The following is a 17,236-nucleotide window of genomic DNA, read 5'->3' as shown; positions in this document are numbered from 1 at the left end:
ACTAATATGAGGATAGCAATGTCAGTTTTGAGGGGACAGTATACTAGGGAGCTGAGCTGGAAGGCTCAGTTTACCAGTCCATCTATGTTTCAACTCTCATCAATGGTCAGGAGTTCTGAGTAGTGACTGAAAGAGCGAGATTCTGGCTTTAAGTGGCTGAAATTAGTTTCCTCTGTAGGGTGGCCTTTGAGATAGGGTGAGAAGCTTGGACATCCAGAGAGAGCTTGGAGTAGAGTTGCTGCTCCTTTGCGTTGAACGGAGGCAGTTGAGATGGTTCAGATGTCTGATTCAGTTGCCTCCTGGGAGACTTCCTTGGGAGGTTGTCTAAGCACGTCTGCCTGGGGGGAGACCATGGGCTAGATATAGAACTTGCCGGAGGGATTATACATCTCATATGGCCTGGGAAGACCGCAGGATTACCCAGGAAGAACTGGACAGCGATGCCGCGGAGAGAAAAGGCTGGAATGACCTCTTTCATCTGCTACCTCCATGACCCGACCCCGGAAAAGCAGAAAAAAATGGATAGATGTGTTGTATACTGGTATATCAGGGACTCCACATCAGTTAAGAAGCCTCTTGCATGAAGGGTGAAACATCTCCAAGAACCAAAAAGAGAAATCCAGTGACTTTCTACTGAAGTTCTTTGGGTTACTATGACCTGGAAGACTGGGAATCTGCAGATTTATGTTCCTGAATACTGTTGAGGGTTACATACTGCTTTGTCAGGGACTGTGCAATTCATTTTTTGACATAACTCAACTTGATTGATTGCACCTCCATTTTTGAGCATGCAGTTTGTGTTGCAATAACATTCTTGTGACGTCTTTCAAGGCTCTAGTTTTCAGAAATCAGTACTTTGTGTGGTGTTTGTAGATGTGCTGCACAGATTCTGCAACTACATGGCCCCTCAGCAAGTCAAGAAAAATTTAAGGCAGCATTTCACAGACAAGCTTTCAGTCCAAATGAGTGGTAACATGCCCATTCAGTTCCATTCAATGTCAAGTCTGAGACTCAAGCTCAGTGGTATAATTAAAAGTCAGGCATCCTGGTCTGCTTGATGTGATGAATAATGTCAGTGTCATGAAATTTGAAACTGACAATGGTCATTGAAAAAAAAAATAGTCTTGTGCTTTAGTTCTAGTGTTTCTCATTAAAGCTTTAGCACTTTTGCATAAAACAGATAAATAATTTTCAATATGTGTGCATTTTTGATGAATGAGTCTGAAAAAAAAAAAATCACATTCCAAATAAGGTGTCTTCATATTTATTTTCAAACTGCATACAAGGAAAACATGTTGACATAAGCTGTTATGGCACATATCACAAACATTCAAGTTATGGAAAAAAATGCTTTTATTACATTATATAACAGGTCCCATTTGACGTTCAACCACCACCTTCTATCTACCCGCTATTCATTTGTAAAAAGTTAAAACAGAAACTGCTAAACATTTACAATTTTCAAGTTCTACTAGTTTGGCATTTTGTGAAAGCACTGATCATTTAAAGAGATTTATCACTGAGGATCATTCTGGCGTCTTGGAGATTGACTGGTATAATGTAGCAGACTGATAAAAGAATTTCATTACAGTAGGCAAGAATCTAAAAAAGGCAAAAACAATCAAACAAAAACAGCACACTTATTATGGTAGATTTTGCCCAAAGACACCAACCAGACCACCTACCCTAGCTATAATAGTAATATAATTTTGTGAAAATGTACTCTAGCAAACATTGACCCAACTGACTGACATCACAAGAAAACTATCACCAAAAAAAAACTTACAACTGTTGTAATAAAAGATCCACATTATTAAAGGCACTGAGTGTCATGGCAATGTGTAAATAACAGTATTTTACTGATCCCCAAGGGAAATTCAAGAAACAAGCAGCATTACAAACATACAGAATCTACATAAATAAAAGATGACAGTAAGGATGACATTATCTTACAAACAGTTCATGCAGTGTAAAATGGTACTGATCTTCTGCCTCATATAGCATATTTGTTTAGCATTGTTAACTAGCTCCAACAGGGTGGAATCAAGATTTTTTTTCCTTTAAGTTGATAAAAAATTTAAAGAATAAATGGTCCTTGTAAATATGAGAAATTGTGTTCTCCAAAAAAAAATATATGACTTACAGAAAATAGAAAAAGTGCATGTACAACTACAATGATTTTAGAGTTAGCATTGTAAATGTCAGTTCTGATTTTATACAAGATGTTATCGTTATTACCCGGAAAGTGGAAAATCAAAAACAATACTGTATACCATAGTTATGTTTCCTGTATCTACTCTCACAACAATGTAAATGTGCAGTTCTGATATTCAACTGACTCAAAATAGAAATTGTTTAACTTTATTTCCTGAGAAAAAATAGGATTGCCACTGTTGCCTTAGGGCTTGCTCTGGGGGTTAAGGCAAATGGATTCTGTAAACTGTCTTGAGACAATCTGAATTGTAATCAGCGCAATATAAATAAAATTAAATTGAAATTGAATTGAATTAACCACAAAGATTCAAGTCATTGTTGCTATACAAAACATAAAAACATGACCATCTCCATTTCAAATTCTGGACATTTTACTTTGAGGATTCATGTTTTTGATTAGACAACAACACTCTTTGTATTTATGTATGTACATTTCTAAGTGCAATAGGAATTTAAAATATTATTTTCAGTCTTTTAGAACCCAAACAAGTTAGTCCATTTGCCGTACTCGTGTAACATTCTCAAGTTGCTTGATGCTGTACGCACTTCATAGTAAAGCTGATGGAGTAAACCTGTAATAAAAATGTGCTACATGAATAAAATGGCTTCTGTGCTTGTAGCCCTCTGTTCATGTGTCTAAAAGCAGTTGCACATGGGAAAATGTAACTTCAAGACAGCTTTCAACACAGTAAACTGGGTTTTACGGTCAACTTCAGTGTTTGGAGAACAAGCCCGGCATAGTTTGGATATGTGCTCTTGTTTCACATGTTTATGTAGATGTTTGGCACACTGTTTTCATAAACAATAATAGAATCACATGTGTACCTTTTTCTTTTAAGAGTCAATCACATTTAGGTTTGAGATTCACAGTCTTGTGTACCAAGAAATTGGTCAACAGAACTATTTTGACAGCTAATTAAGAAATGAGGAAAATGCCAAATCATGCTAGTTCCAGCAACTCAAGTGTGAATATTTGATGCTTTTTTGGGGGGATACATGAATAAAAACAGAATATCTTTGAATTTTATACTATTGGTCGGACAACAGAATATGTGAGCACATCACTGTGGGGAATTTTCATGTCATTTACTGCAGCACTTACAAACAATACTTGAATACTTAAAAAAAAAAGTTATTTATTAAAAAGCCTGCAGTATTCATGGACATGTTTTTCATATATGAGACTGAATCTCAGGTACTGTGGCTTCAGTTTTGAAGGTCTGCTATATAATGTGCAAACCACCAGATGTCACTCTCATTCAGTTTAAAAAACTGATTTATTTATTTTTTTTTAAATATAAACAGAGTCTCATTTAAATTCACATTTCAATTGCCAGGTTATCAAATATTATAATATACTAATAATACATACATACATACATAATAATAAAATAAATGCATCCAGAGTATGTCATCCTCAAGCCTTGTTTTCAGAATAAAACTAAACCCAACTGCAAGCTGACTGTATCGTTACTCTAGCTGCATCCAGTTACACGTCATAAGGTAACAAACATTTGAGGTTCAAACACAGAAAACAAGTAAAGTGAAGATAATTTGCCCATTAGCCTTTAAGGAAACTGTCTTACATTTTCGCCTTCAGTGGGCCAATGTGGAGTGAGTGGAAGAACATCTCCAGGGTGCTGAGATACTCCTGTGGATGTCTCCTTAGATGACCTGCATGTGTGGAATTCTCCCACTTCTTCGCCATGACATCTATCCCATGCTTTCGCCAGTAATCAATTAATTCCTCCACAGTTTTTGTGTCGCTCATCACATCATTTTCGCAGAAGAAGAACAGTGCAGGAGCAGTGATGGGATTGTTATTAAATGTATCAATGCCCATATTGAAGTAGTCCACTGTCTGGCGCTTAAAAATGGCAAAGTATAATGTGCTTATTTGTTTCACTAGTCTCTCCCAACGAGGAAATACTGTCTTACCAAGACCTGAGCAGAGAGGAGAAAAAGCACGTATTATAAAGTGGCAATGAGAAAATCAGTTATTTGTACATCTGTCATTAAATGTGTAAATTCAACAGCTTTGATCAAGACGGTAAATGACTGCATTATGCACACTAATAAAATGAATGTGTATCGTAAATTATGTTAATACTAACTGACCTGTAGTCATGTTATCCAGAGAGCCGGCCACCACGCTGTCATAGATTTGGCCTTTGATCCTCTCTGTGAGCGCCTGATATTTTTGTCTGTCCTGGGATATATGCATCAGCAGCTGAGCAAATGTGTAGCTCCCAATAGAAAAGGCATGGACAAGGAGTGGGCGGGACACAAAGCGATCACTGTGAAGCAACTCCAGCAATGTCCTTCCACGATCCAGACCCCAGCGAGGCCACAGGAACTCTCTGACCTTGTGTAAAACAAACAGGACGCTGAAACATCTCTCATTTGATTATCAGTCCTTCACAAAGTCAGTACAAATATATGCAGCTCAGGGCTGTGGACAGCACAGAGAATTTATTTCTCAACAAGAAAAAGCTAAAAAGGGAACAGAAACCCTGAAAAGGTCATGCTGGAATTTTTTTCTGATGTGAATTTCTCTGGTGTGGGATCAAAAAAGTTTATCTTATCTTTTGCATTTCCTTGCAAGAAATTTTGTGTTTCCTTGCAGCTAACTTTTACCTGAGCTCACATTATGTTTTGCTTGCACTCGCAAATTTTTTTTGCGTTATCACCGGCTCAAAGGAAACACTGCAAGTTTAGGGAAACACTGTGCAGATAAGAATAAAATGGCATTACACTTGCATCAGTTGTCAATTATTTCTTGTCAGAGGCTGAGATACCACAGCACATACCAGGTAGCTGTGAGCACAACTGCAGCCACTCTGCATGGACATGGTGGCAGAAGCTGTGGACTAAATTCTTACTAACATTATAGCTATATCTGTCGGGTAAATCTGTTGAGTAGCTCTTCTGGGACTACTCGCTGCTGCTCCTATTAGCCTGACCTAAGAAACTATCATTATACCAAACAGGATTGGAATCAGCTGTGCTTTGGACAGTCATGTAAAATCCTAAATTTGACTCAAGAGGCTTTACAATCTGTACTTATCTTCATATACTTTTTTGTATTCAAAGAGTGATTATGATCAGGAGATATGAGTCACCTGGCGGTTGCTTTAACATCCATAGAGTCAAAGAAATCACAGAAGGATAATGTCTTGACCTTATTTTCAACTGAAGATGAACCCACAATGTGTAATCTAAGAATATAAAAAAAAGGAGTTACATTGATCCTTACACTGATGATCATAAAAACGATTATACCACAGTCCTTGCTCCAGGTGCCCTTTAAATATCCACAGTTAATGATTATCAGTGAACAGAAGATCCTGGATGACGGAATGACTCAAATGTGTGTCATTCTTCGTCCCTATCTTTTTTTGTTATATTGCCACACATTTTTGTTTGTTACTAACACTGGTCGAACGGCAGGAAATTTCATTGCAAGGCCATGAGACCTCACAGGCTTTACTGGCTCCATTCCTACACAAACAGAGAACTGCAGGAACCATGACCAATAAAGTTATGATGACACAGTAGTCATGAATTTAGCTTAACTTGAATATTACATACAGTCACAGTTTTGTGTGGCTGTGATATGTATTATCAACATTAAGTTTACTATGTAAACCGGTTGTCCTTCTTGTATTCATTCAGACAGTGCTTACTGATCATCATCAAAATGACTGGAAACGAGCCAGAATTCGCTCTGTAGGATCATTTTAATCCGTTGTCCTTGAACTGATCTTTTCTTATTGAAATCACTGCCTCAAGAAAATACAGTCAGACTAATACTGAAACAAGTACAAGCACACATTCACCATTCAAACACTGCAGTCAGTTCTTCCAACTCTTACCTCACTCTCCACTACAAGCACGTCAAAGCCGGTGCGAAAGTAGATTTCGCAATACTTGGCCACAGCTTGAGGACGGGAACCCAACCACGGTAACATCAACATGAGGGGTTTATGATCTCCAGACTCCTGGGCCTGACATCCTGAGGCTGGAGAAGTTAAGTCATTCATGTACAAAGTGACATTTTTAGTCAGGCGGTGGGTGGTAACGCCTCTGCTCAGGGCTATCCTGGTCAACATATCAGCGTCTGTTAGGATTCCTGTAGCCGCAGAGAAGACACGAACAAATGTCAAATTCACTCATACATGCTGCTGACATAACAACCACCGGCGTTACATAGCGCTGCAATTTGCCGTTTAAAGTTAGCGCAATGTTCAATTAAAATTGACGCTAAAATCTCAAGTTAGCTCTAGCAGTTAACGCTAGTTAGCATTTAACTATACGTAGCATTAGCCAAGGCCACATACGTTAGCCTATATGTTTAAAAACTCAAGTTAAACACACGTTGTAGTTACCATAAAACATCGGCTTGCTCATTTACAGTTACGTAAAACCGTTCTCGGAGATATTAACATCCAAACAAAGAACCTAAAATACATTTGCCATAACTGACGTCGAAACAGGAAACTTTATTCTGTGTGTTGGTTGACTTACTGACCTACTTTAAGTCTGTTTCCACGGATGCTCCACAAATATGAAGGACTCTTCCCAGAAACACCAGCAGTGCAGAGCTAACAGCTAGCTAACCGAGCAACTATCTCATAACAAAGCTGAGGTGATAAATCTCTTCTTGTACTTACTATCCTCCTTGCTCCTCCTTGTTTTCTTCCTCTCACGGGTGTGTGATCTTTACGTTGTCGCTGATCTCAGACGAATTTAAGATTAATAGACGCTGGATGGTATCAGCCGGAGGGATGCAGGGGGCGGGCCGCTCTACTGTGATTGGTGGATACGGTTAGTATATGGAACATGATTGGCTGTTGGGGTCGGGACAGTAGCGCTGATCCGATCTAGGGCCAATGCTTCTCGTTTATTTGTATGGCTGTTGGTTAACAACGTTCTGAAATTATGAAATCTAATTATGCATTTCTTAATTCTAATGACAAAAACTGAGAAAATGACAACACAGATACAAAAAAGTAGGATGAACAAAGAAAATACTACTGCCTTGAACTTCTTTGTGAAAGATTCTGCACTATGTTTCAGGTTCATTACAATTTTATTTTCATTCATTATTTTTGGATAGTAAGCATATCTAATGTAATCAAAGATTTTTTTCTCAGTAATAAATTTCACAACTTATTATATCATGTTCTATTTTAAATAAAGTAGTGTTGAACAAAACCTAGGTTGCATAATATTTCTTTCTTTTCCTCTCTCTGGCTTCTCTCCAAACATCTCACCTTACCAACTTTTTTTGTGAATGTTGTTCAAAGCTACATTCCTATTCTCTCCTCCTCCCACTGCTTTTGCCAGCTTTCTGTCATAGAAATCGGGAATGAGCCCTAATAAAACAATTAATTTGAAACATTATATGTCTTTTTTATTGCTATGAAAGTAAAATAAAGGATGATGAAGTAGAGAATTGCAGAGTGAATATTTCAGCTGAAACAGCAAAACTCAGAGATCTGACCACAGAATCGAACAAACTAGTATATCGTAGCATTTGTCCTCAAACATTACAGCCTCTGCTTTATAATCAAGATAACAAACGTTACTCTGTAAAGGACTGTTTGTTATGTTGCAGATAAGCCAGATATTGCAGAATGCATTTAAGGTCATGAGAAAACACAGTTGGTTATAACACATTTAGCTGCCAGTGATGTTTTCTGGTCTAAAGTCTAAATCATTTTATTTCAAATTGGTTATTGACTAGCTGAAATCAGAATATTACTGCTATCTCATATCTTCAGCCTTTTGCAATGACAACAAAATTCTCAGCATCTCCCAAGTTTAAATCGAAAATCCATCACTGATTCATTTTTGAAGTTCAATGACAAAATCCGGAACTATGAATGAAATACCAACTTTATTAAATGAGTTTTTTAGGCATCTGTATAAATTTGATCATAGCTGTTGTAGTTACATTACAGTCTTTATTGCCTGTGGAATTAAAATAAACCCTTTGTTTCTCTTTCCAAGCAACATCAAATCTATACAGTAGGGTTAAACTATTTAAGGTTGTATTACTGTGAATAGTACTAATAGACAAATGTTTATTTCAGCTATTTCTAGTTCTTTTGCATTCTGCTCAGTTGTCTGTTCAAAACTTTTTTATTTCTTTCCTCACCTTTTCCCAACAGGGCATTAGAATCAGAATGTGTTTTACTGCCAAGTATGTTTTCACATATGACAAATGTGACAAAGTGTTTTGGTGTGGGACACTGAACTGACAAAAAGAACATTTTTAAGAAGGATTAAAAGATTTTTTTTTAAAGAAAACATCCATCCATCCATCCATTAGCTATACACCGCTTAATCCTCACTAGGGTCGCGGGGGGGGCTGGAGCCTATCCCAGCTGACTCGGGCGAAGGCAGGGGACACCCTGGACAGGTCGCCAGTCTGTCGCAGGGCTACATATATAGACAAACAATCACTCTCACATTCACACCTACGGGCAATTTAGAGTAATCAATTAACCTCAGCATATTTTTGGACTGTGGGAGGAAGCCGGAGTACCCGGAGAAAACCCACGCATGCACAGGGAGAACATGCAAACTCCATGCAGAAAGATCCCGGGAAAGCCGGGACGCGAACCAGGGACCTTCTTGCTGCAAGGCGAAAGTGCTAACCACTACGCCACTGTGCAGCCCCTTAAAGAAAACAAATGTTTTTAAATGTTACAAGACAAACAGGTAAAGTGTTACAAGTCAAATAAAGAGGAAGTGTAGCAAATCCAAGGGATTATAAATAATAGTAATAAAAATAATAGAAATATTTACCACATTTATTTAGTGTACCTTGTGTCAGATGATCTTCATCATGTCTTCTTTTAATAACCATAATTTAAAGGTAGCTAAATTTTCTTTAATTCTAGTCACTTTCAAGCAAACCAAACTGCTTTACATACAGTCTGCTGTAAAAAAAACCTGCCCTGACTGGTCTAACCAGTTTTTCTTATATTACCTGTAATCCATTCAACACATAAGTGGGTTTGCCTTGGCAGCTGTTGAAAATCTATCCCTCTATCTGAAACTGATATATAGAATGACCACCATTAACTAGCTGTGTCTTCCCAAACAGAAAAAAAAACCATACAGAAAAGGCTATAATTGCTTAATGATTCATATACAAGTTTTTTCATTGCAGATAAGACATGTTTGATGGCTGCCCTTCATATGTGTTGGCTTCATTTTCCAAGTATTCACCTGAAAAGAAGAGGTGCATGCATTTGTGACTGTAGCTGTGCGTAACTGTGCATAAAATTTTTGTACACATTTGTAATCTATCAGCAAAAAAAAATCATTGACCCTGATCACTAAGACTTTGTACATTAGTCCAATAACAGAGAAAGGCATGAAGTGCAAAGGTTGTGTTTACATTGCTTACATGTTTAGTAGGGCTCAATGTGCAATATAATAGAAACTCTAGTCTAAATTAGTACAGCAAGCAATGTCCTAACCAGTGACATTACATACTTTAATCCTTCTCTTTGCTTGTGCAGCTTTGTTTCTGTGTCTTGTCCTGACTGTCCTCATTCCCAGCTGGACCCCAGTCCCTGCTGACTTTGTGTTGTCAGAGGATGATTTATCTAAACAGAAACCAGTTGCTCAATGAATTCAGAAAGCAAGTGTGAGGCGGCAATAATTTGGCCATGTCCCCAACTGAGCTCATATGTTTGGCCTGTCATTGTTCCTCTCCGGTCCCTTTAGTCACGGCTGGGTTGATGCTTTCCTGTGTCCTCATCAGACACCGGGTTAATCACAGCCCTGGGGAAGTTCCTATCTCCACTGACTGGCCGTCTAAATGATCTGCAACGGTCCTCACTGTCACTTCAGGCTGCACTTATCGAAATCAAATTGGGCAAAGGTGTTTTTTTGACCTTTAACCACGCATCTGTGCAGGGGCAAGGTGACATTTAGTGGTAGCAGATAACAAACTGTTCTTTTAATTAGTCTGTTATATTTATAGTCAGAGCCAGAATTAGCCTTGGGTGTAGAATTAGCATTTATTTTTTTGTGTTTTGTGCTAAATATGTTTGGTAGATTTGTTTGAGGTGAAATTTGAGCTGTGTTTGCCCATACAGTAATATTGGTCAGTGAGAAGTTTCATTTGAGATCCTTACATTTGCAAAACAAAGAGTCTGTCTGTGTTTTAAATTCACTGTCTCATAATGCATCCAAAGGTATGTGGATCAGTGTCTATTTTGGAACCACCCGTGGGTATTGAATTAGGCCACGAGGTTGCTGGATTTTACCCCACTGGGTAAAAACAGCACACGTGAAGAAGTCATAACATTTATAAGGAGGGTAATAAAAAGCATATAGCATGATGCCATCAAAGTCTCCAACCACAATAACTGATATGGCAATAAGGTCACATGAGGTAACAATTCTTTTTAAAAAAGTGCAGATTCAGAGATGTATGTGAATACAAAAATAACAACTTCCTGCATTATGGATGTGTGCAGTTCAGAGAAAATATTCAATTCCATCTCCTGCTCTTGAAATGTTTCGAACTGAGCATGGTTACTTTAACCAAACAGAAAAACTAAATTACTCAGAATTGCATGTATTGATCTGTGGTACAACTGAGTGCAGGGTGGTGTATGGTGGCAATGACATATTTATGTCTCTTCTCTTCTCTTCTCTTCTCTTCTCTTCTCTTCTCTTCTCTTCTCTTCTCTTCTCTTCTCTTCTCTTCTCTTCTCTTCTCTTCTCTTCTCTTCTCTTCTCTTCTCTTCTCTTCTCTTCTCTTCTCCAGTGTGAGGTTCCTAGGTAACTATAAAGAGACGGTACTCATGCGGATGCTGCCTCAGATTAAGGAGATTTCAGGCAGCAAACAGTCTCGCGGTCAGATCAGTGCAGTGGCAGCATGTTGGATAGCGGGGGTTGTCCAGAGGAGGTGGGGTCTGTCCCATGTGTCGACCGCCTGATGGAGAGAAGAGGGGCACAGCACAGTGAGTATGAAAGGACACAGAGTGCTATGCAGACAGAGACTGCAGACATGCAGCAACACAGAGCGGCATATATGTTTAAAGAGGCTGCAGCAGCGTGGGCTATTGATGAGGTAAGAAAGCAAAAATGAGAACAACTGCAACAAACGGAGCAGTTCTGTCTTCAGATTTCTGTATGTGCAGTTATTGTGAATGGATCTTTGCATTTTAATGTTTGCTCTGTGTACATGTCACAAGATTTTATGTAAGGAAAAAGTATAGGGGTTTCACTGACTGTTTTCATGTACCTCATTAGAATTCTTTTCATGTGCAGTATTTGCATTTTAGTTCTCACCCCGTATGCAGCAATTCAGTGTATTCATTGCAGGTACCGTCACAGTGCACAGTATTTGGAGAGTGTTTTCACAATATCTTGCATATGATTTATCTCTCAATTTTCTCCAGGTGTGTCAAGAATGAGATCTTTGGACACCTAAGACTACAGACCTGTCAAACATGTGACTGGACAGCAACCCCAAATGACTTTGTGGTCCAGTTTGCAGAGCCTCACCATGGTCTCTCTGTGGATTATTTATCTTCTCCTCCCCCTTTCCTTGCCTCACTCACTTCATGTCATAGCGTTAACTGGAGAAAATGTCAAAGACGCGCAACAGCCAGACATTGACACAACAGTGCAGTTTCTCACACAGCTCTCACATGGACGTCATGGATCGGGTAATCCCATGTTTGGACCTGACAATGCAGACCTCATGCGTCCACCTTTGAGTTTGCCCTTATCATCGTCTGAGGAAACAGATAGGCAAGGTGTGATTGGTGAATACAGTGATGTACAGGAGAGCACAGAGACCTCTTTGTTGTATCCTAACGAGAAGGAAGTCATCATATCCAGTCCCACAGGGAGTGCTGCTGACGATGTTACTCTCAAGGAGAGAATACAATCAACAAGGTCTTCATCAGGAAGCATGCCACTTAACCCCACACAGGAGCAGACATTAAAGTATCATTCAGCTGAGAGCAACACTGCATCTGTTTTGCAGCCTACAAAGACTGGAGACACTCAGCCAACATTCCCAGCCTTCAAAACAGAGATGACTGAAAGCCAGCTACCTTTTCTTCTGTCTGGCTCACTCCCATCACACACACCAGAGCAGAACTCAACTTCATTGTTGTCTGCTGGACCTGGGCCTGGCACTGGACATCCTACTCCACCACTAGCCACTGACAGCTGGGGATGGACTACAGGCATTTCTGTTAGCACACAGGGAACAGGAGAGAGATTAATTGATTTTACAGATCGTATTTTACACAGAGGAACTGTCAGCACAGAGGCAGACAGAGGTAAGAGTCCTGTCTTGGATAAAATTTAGTGGATGTAAACCATCATCCATTTAACTAAGCCTGACACCAATCACAGCTCATACTTGTCATTTATAACTTGTTGTCAGAGGAGTTTATTATGTTGCCCGCATTACCTGCAAAGACTCCAAACGTGTGTGTCACTGCGGTGTTTGCAATATGTATTCTGCTTGCAGACACAGTTGTTTTACATTCTCAGAATGGTTTGCATCACTTCACTCCCTCACAAGCTTTCACTCTCCTCCAGAATCTCTCCCCAAACCTCTTCGCGCTGTGTTACTGTCTCAATCCTTTTAGCACGGATTCATCTATTTAGTTCTCCACTTTCCTGTTAATGTAGAAAAACTTCATCAAATTTGCATTTAGTGTCCATTGCCAGCATCCAAAGGTAACTGGATAATATGGTACACACCTGCACACTGCAGTGTTTATTCTACACACACACTGGCACTTGCTAGTCAAAGTAAATAATGTGTTGTGTCCACAAGCATAGGGGGAGGAGGACTTTCACAGATCTGGGGACGACATTTGTCTTCCAGCTGCCTGTACATTTAATAGCACAGTCAATCTTCGACTTAACAGCACTTTATTGAGTGACTTCACCAAATATTTCCAAATTCTTCCTGTCTTGTCTCAAAAGAAGACCCGCAGATTTGTTAAATAAAACCGTGTTTAAAAGCTCCCCTACCGTTTGTTTGTGGCTCCTGTATTGACGCAATCGCTTCTCTACTAATGGACGACTAGAAATAGGACACACTCCATTTATAACCAGTAGGTTCCCTGATTCACATGGCTTGATACAGCTTACTCTGAACATTGTTTCATCTAGAGAACGAGATGCTTACATTATTTATTGGTTATGCAATCACAGTCGGTCACAGCTTGTCAAAAACGAATGCGGATTCATTACAGAAAGGATGCAACATTAAAGATAGCATCACACCTTCTGACCAGGCTTAATAATAGCCTTTCAAAATGAGAGCAGCATTGAGGTCAATACTAGCTAATCAACGCACATTTCTCTCTCAGTCACTTTCACATGAACACATACACGCACAATATGCTCATGCTCCTGCTCTCCCCGTGACCCACTTAGAGATTCCCAGTTACAAGCCTGCTCTGTTTTATTATGGATTAACTACTCACACGGCAGATTCCACCCAGCTCTCTTTTTTGACAAATCATATTCGCTGGTTTGATTATTATGTTCATCATGTTGTCATTGTAAAAATGGATGTTTATTAACATACAAAATTATAACAAGAGTATACAATCACATTGAAATATGGCTGTATTTCAAGCACAGCAGTGTTTTGAGCTAAATGCTAACAAGATGATAAGGTCAAGCGCTAATGTTCTACAAGTGAGTATTTTATTTTAGTGTGTTAGCATGCTCTCTCCATTTGTCAGCTAAAAACTTAAAGTCATGTCTGTTTGTAAGATATCTATTTCATTGTGTTGTACTGTACTTGCTTTATAGATGGCTCCAAGAATGATGACCTGCATCTCTCTAAGGCCGGTGGCACCGTCTTGCAAGATGGGGACATGGACACATCTGTCACACCCTGCAAACCATCAAATCAGTCCTGGACTCCCACCTACCCTGATGATTTGACTCCCAACGAGCCACTGCACCCGTCCCTGGCTGTCAGCCCTGCCCTTTTGGTCCCCCTGTATTCAGACTGGAACTCTGCCCTCGCTACGTGGGGGTTTGCGTGGGAAGCACACATCTATGGCCTGGGGTCCATCTTCACTGCATTTGGCCTAATCTCCGTGGTCTGCCTGTTAGGCCTGCCCCTGCGCTGTCCCCCAGGAAGCCCCTACTTCACTTTGCTACACTTGTTCATTCTCGCATTTGCAGGGATCCAAGCTTTCTGTTTGCTCTTTGATGCGTACAGTTACCAAGATCGTCTTCCCCCTGTGGTCTCTCTGCTGCTCTCTGAACTGCCATTGCCCTGTTTGATCTCGGCCTTCTCCCTGGCCTTCCTCCTTCTGTCCTTGCGCTCACGCATGCATCTTTCACTCCCACTTGCTATTTCTACCTCATTCTCAGCCTTGCCCAAACCTTGCCTATTACTAAGTATGTCCTTGGTACATTTTGTAATCTCTCTAGGCTGTGTTGGCATTCTCCAGCTCTTCCACAGCCTCCCTACTGTGATCTTGTTATTACCTCAGGGTGTGTTTGTATGTCTCACCCTATTTCTCTCATGCTTCTACTTCATCTTCTACTGCTTAACACAAGTCAACACTAAACGCATTTATAGATTGAATGACAACGGAGAGAGTGGAGGATCTCCTGAAGTGATGCGACCTGCAGTTTGCCCTTTTGCCAAACTAGAGGACTGGGATAGGGCTGCAGGAGCTGCAATAGGAACTTCCTTGTGCTTGTTAGGGTGTGGAGGCTTTCAGCTTTATGGAATCCTACATGCTCTTGGTTTTGGAGGGGTTGATGGCTATGGGTTTCGGCCCTGGCCCTGGTGGGGTTACCAGGTAGGCTGCAGAATCTGTGAGATTGGGGTGTGTCTAGGTTTGTCTCTCATTGGCACACACCCTCTATTCTGTCACAGCAACTCCTCTATCAAGACCCTAACTCAGCCCCGGCCAGGAACTTGGTCCCGGCTATCTTGCAGCTCCCCTTCACGAGGGCTCACCTTGCCCTCACAGGATGGTGCAAATTCTCCTGTTCTCTCCTCTCACCAGTCCTGGTCCCAGGGGAAGCAGGAAAAGCTGGTGGTCTGTGATGTTGTCAGCAAAGGGCAGTCAGAGGCTCTTCCTCTTTGCTCAATAGCAGATCCTCCTGGAAATGGACTAAACTGTGTCCACAAGCCCAGTCAAACCCAGAATGTACTGCCTCTACCTACACCCCCATGCCCACCACGTAAACCTGAAAATTCAGCCAAGTCTCAGCTATCTTCACTGGTTAATTTAGGTATAGAGACTGACTCTACTGTGGATCTGCGCCCTCCATCTCCCATAGACTTAACCCGCAGTATTGACCAAGCTCTGTTCAGTGAATCTCTATTCTCTCACAGTATTTTTGGTTTACCAAGGCTGCTTCACACTTCGTCAAGCCTTTCCTTGAGCTCTCCTAGTCAAAGCACATCAAAGCAGGGGCCCAGCTCTGTGGAAAATAGCCTTTACCGAACCTCTTCCTGTGGAGATGTGGATCAAGAGAAAGCCCTTTCCAGCTCCAAACCCTCTCAAGCACATGGCTGTTTGACATCTCACAGCAACACACCGACATCACCAGAGCGATGGGATTGGAAGGGCAGTGTTACCGGTTCGACCCAGGGTCTATGCAGCCACCCCAAAGAAACAGGAAAGCTGCGCTCACATTCCTGGGCAAACAGAGGGCAAAACTTTACTCAGAGCAGCCTCCCACGAGCAATCCCCCACCTGTCGTACCACAGGAGGTACCGAACCCTGAGCTTAGCCTCCCAGGACAGCCAAGGGTCTGGCCGATTGGCAGGGACAAAACACCTGAGTGAAAGCAAACAGCTGGAATGGGATCTGGCTGTGCAAGCAGAGTTTGTCAATGTTTGCAGACAAATTGATGCCCTGAGTGTTTGCAGTGACACTATTGAATTGTAGAAATACAGATTACTTTGTACAGAAATAGCTTAATTCTGATTAAATTAGCTGGAGGGATTGAACTGTACATTATTTAGTATAAAAACTAGCTAACCTTAGCTAATGAAAGGAGACTGAACACTATTGATACAATATGTAGATCTGAATAATTTTCTGTAAATACTGTACAATTTATACTGTTTATAGCTTTGCTTGAAAGAGTGACTTCAGTGGCCGAAGGCATTTTCAGGAACTTCATTTTTCTTTTTCTTGCTGTAATGTTTTTTTTAATATTCTGGGAGTATTCAATTGGGTTAGACATTCATGAATGTAAAGAATTAAGCATGTGTTGCTAAATAGCACTAACTGCTGTCAAGATGTTAACTTACTGATGATTTTTTGGTGTTTTATATCTGCTACACTGAGCTTGAAAGCAGAAATGTAAGTCCATGGAAGACATACGAAGGGCAGCCAGGGGCCAAACAATATGAACTGCACTGTTGATACACTGTTGTATTTTTAAAACTGGGGAAAGTAAGACATATTTTAAAGGACTTAACTTATAATGAGGTAAGCCCATTTGAGGTCTTCCCTTTTGTGATATTCTTAGACACACATTTTTCAAGACATTGGTTACAATATATAGGAAATAATTTAAACATAACAGAATTATGTTATTTCAGTGGGTTGTAGAAAACATGGAAAATCAAGAAAAAATTGCATATATTTACAAATGAGTTTGTCTTCCATGTTTTCCTCTTGCCTACTCAACCAACCATTTGAGTGGTATCTTTGAAATTTTGTGAGAAAATACATTCTAAATCATTGCCTCTTTCTGACTACCAGTAGGGGCAAACTGTGGCAACATGCATTTGAAACCAAGATGATGAACAAAACCTTTTTTTCTTCCTAAAGTCCTGGAGAAATGGTAAAAAGTTTAAACAATATCAGCATTTTCTTGTCAAAATTATCTTTATTCATACAACACTATTTACAGTAAATATAATTTGGAATCCTTAGGGTGGACGATAGAAGAAGACTGTTATAATTTTTGTGTTTTGGTAACCTTAAGGTAAGAAGTGAAAGAAATTGTCAAATGTGTCAAC

General features: G+C 40.1%; 2 protein-coding genes across 6 annotated transcripts; one reads left to right on the top strand and one right to left on the bottom strand.

The window, feature by feature from the left end:
* Positions 1 to 1,248: 1,248 nt before the first annotated feature.
* Positions 1,249 to 6,997, bottom strand: si:dkey-5i3.5 (uncharacterized protein LOC565091 homolog). Of its 4 annotated transcripts, none has more exons than XM_023264749.3 (4): positions 6,888 to 6,997; positions 6,090 to 6,346; positions 4,333 to 4,579; positions 1,249 to 4,158 (listed from the first exon to the last, which is right to left on the bottom strand). In XM_023264749.3, exons 2-4 carry the CDS (start codon positions 6,324 to 6,326, stop codon positions 3,797 to 3,799), a joined length of 846 nt encoding a protein of 281 aa, XP_023120517.1. In that variant the 5' UTR covers positions 6,327 to 6,346; positions 6,888 to 6,997; the 3' UTR covers positions 1,249 to 3,796. The 4 variants fall into 4 exon arrangements, with proteins under 4 accessions (XP_023120517.1, XP_023120518.1, XP_023120519.1 ...); XM_023264750.3 differs by lacking the exon at positions 6,888 to 6,997 and adding an exon at positions 6,746 to 6,881; XM_023264751.3 differs by lacking the exon at positions 6,888 to 6,997 and adding an exon at positions 6,750 to 6,874.
* Positions 6,998 to 11,029: 4,032 nt separating this feature from the next.
* Positions 11,030 to 16,472, top strand: prrt4a (proline rich transmembrane protein 4a). 2 transcript variants are annotated; one of them, XM_023264757.3, is made up of 3 exons: positions 11,030 to 11,207; positions 11,649 to 12,542; positions 14,041 to 16,472. In XM_023264757.3, exons 2-3 carry the CDS (start codon positions 11,723 to 11,725, stop codon positions 16,149 to 16,151), a joined length of 2,931 nt encoding a protein of 976 aa, XP_023120525.2. In that variant the 5' UTR covers positions 11,030 to 11,207; positions 11,649 to 11,722; the 3' UTR covers positions 16,152 to 16,472. The 2 variants fall into 2 exon arrangements, with proteins under 2 accessions (XP_023120525.2, XP_023120524.2); XM_023264756.3 differs by having other exon boundaries at positions 11,030 to 11,317.
* The last annotated feature ends 764 nt before the right edge of the window (positions 16,473 to 17,236 follow it).

The sequence above is a fragment of the Amphiprion ocellaris genome, chromosome 3 (genome assembly GCF_022539595.1).
Source record: "Amphiprion ocellaris isolate individual 3 ecotype Okinawa chromosome 3, ASM2253959v1, whole genome shotgun sequence".
NCBI classification, from domain to species: domain Eukaryota; kingdom Metazoa; phylum Chordata; class Actinopteri; family Pomacentridae; genus Amphiprion; species Amphiprion ocellaris.
Note: the sequence above shows the minus strand (reverse complement) of the source record. Positions and strands in the feature narration are given on the sequence as shown.

Bases quoted from the DNA above. Each gene is read 5' to 3' on its own strand.
- si:dkey-5i3.5 (XM_055009490.1), bottom strand. From the start codon at position 6,624: ATGAGCAAGCCGATGTTTTATG. The intron at 4,580-6,089 runs GTAAGAGTTGGA...GTTTTACACAAG, and splicing joins TGCTTGTAGTGGAGAGTGAG to GTCAGAGAGTTCCTGTGGCC. The intron at 4,159-4,332 runs GTCAGTTAGTAT...CTCTCTGCTCAG, and splicing joins TCTGGATAACATGACTACAG to GTCTTGGTAAGACAGTATTT.
- prrt4a (XM_023264757.3), top strand. From the start codon at position 11,723: ATGACTTTGTGGTCCAGTTTGCAGAGCCTCACCATGGTCTCTCTGTGG. The intron at 12,543-14,040 runs GTAAGAGTCCTG...CTTGCTTTATAG, and splicing joins CAGCACAGAGGCAGACAGAG to ATGGCTCCAAGAATGATGAC.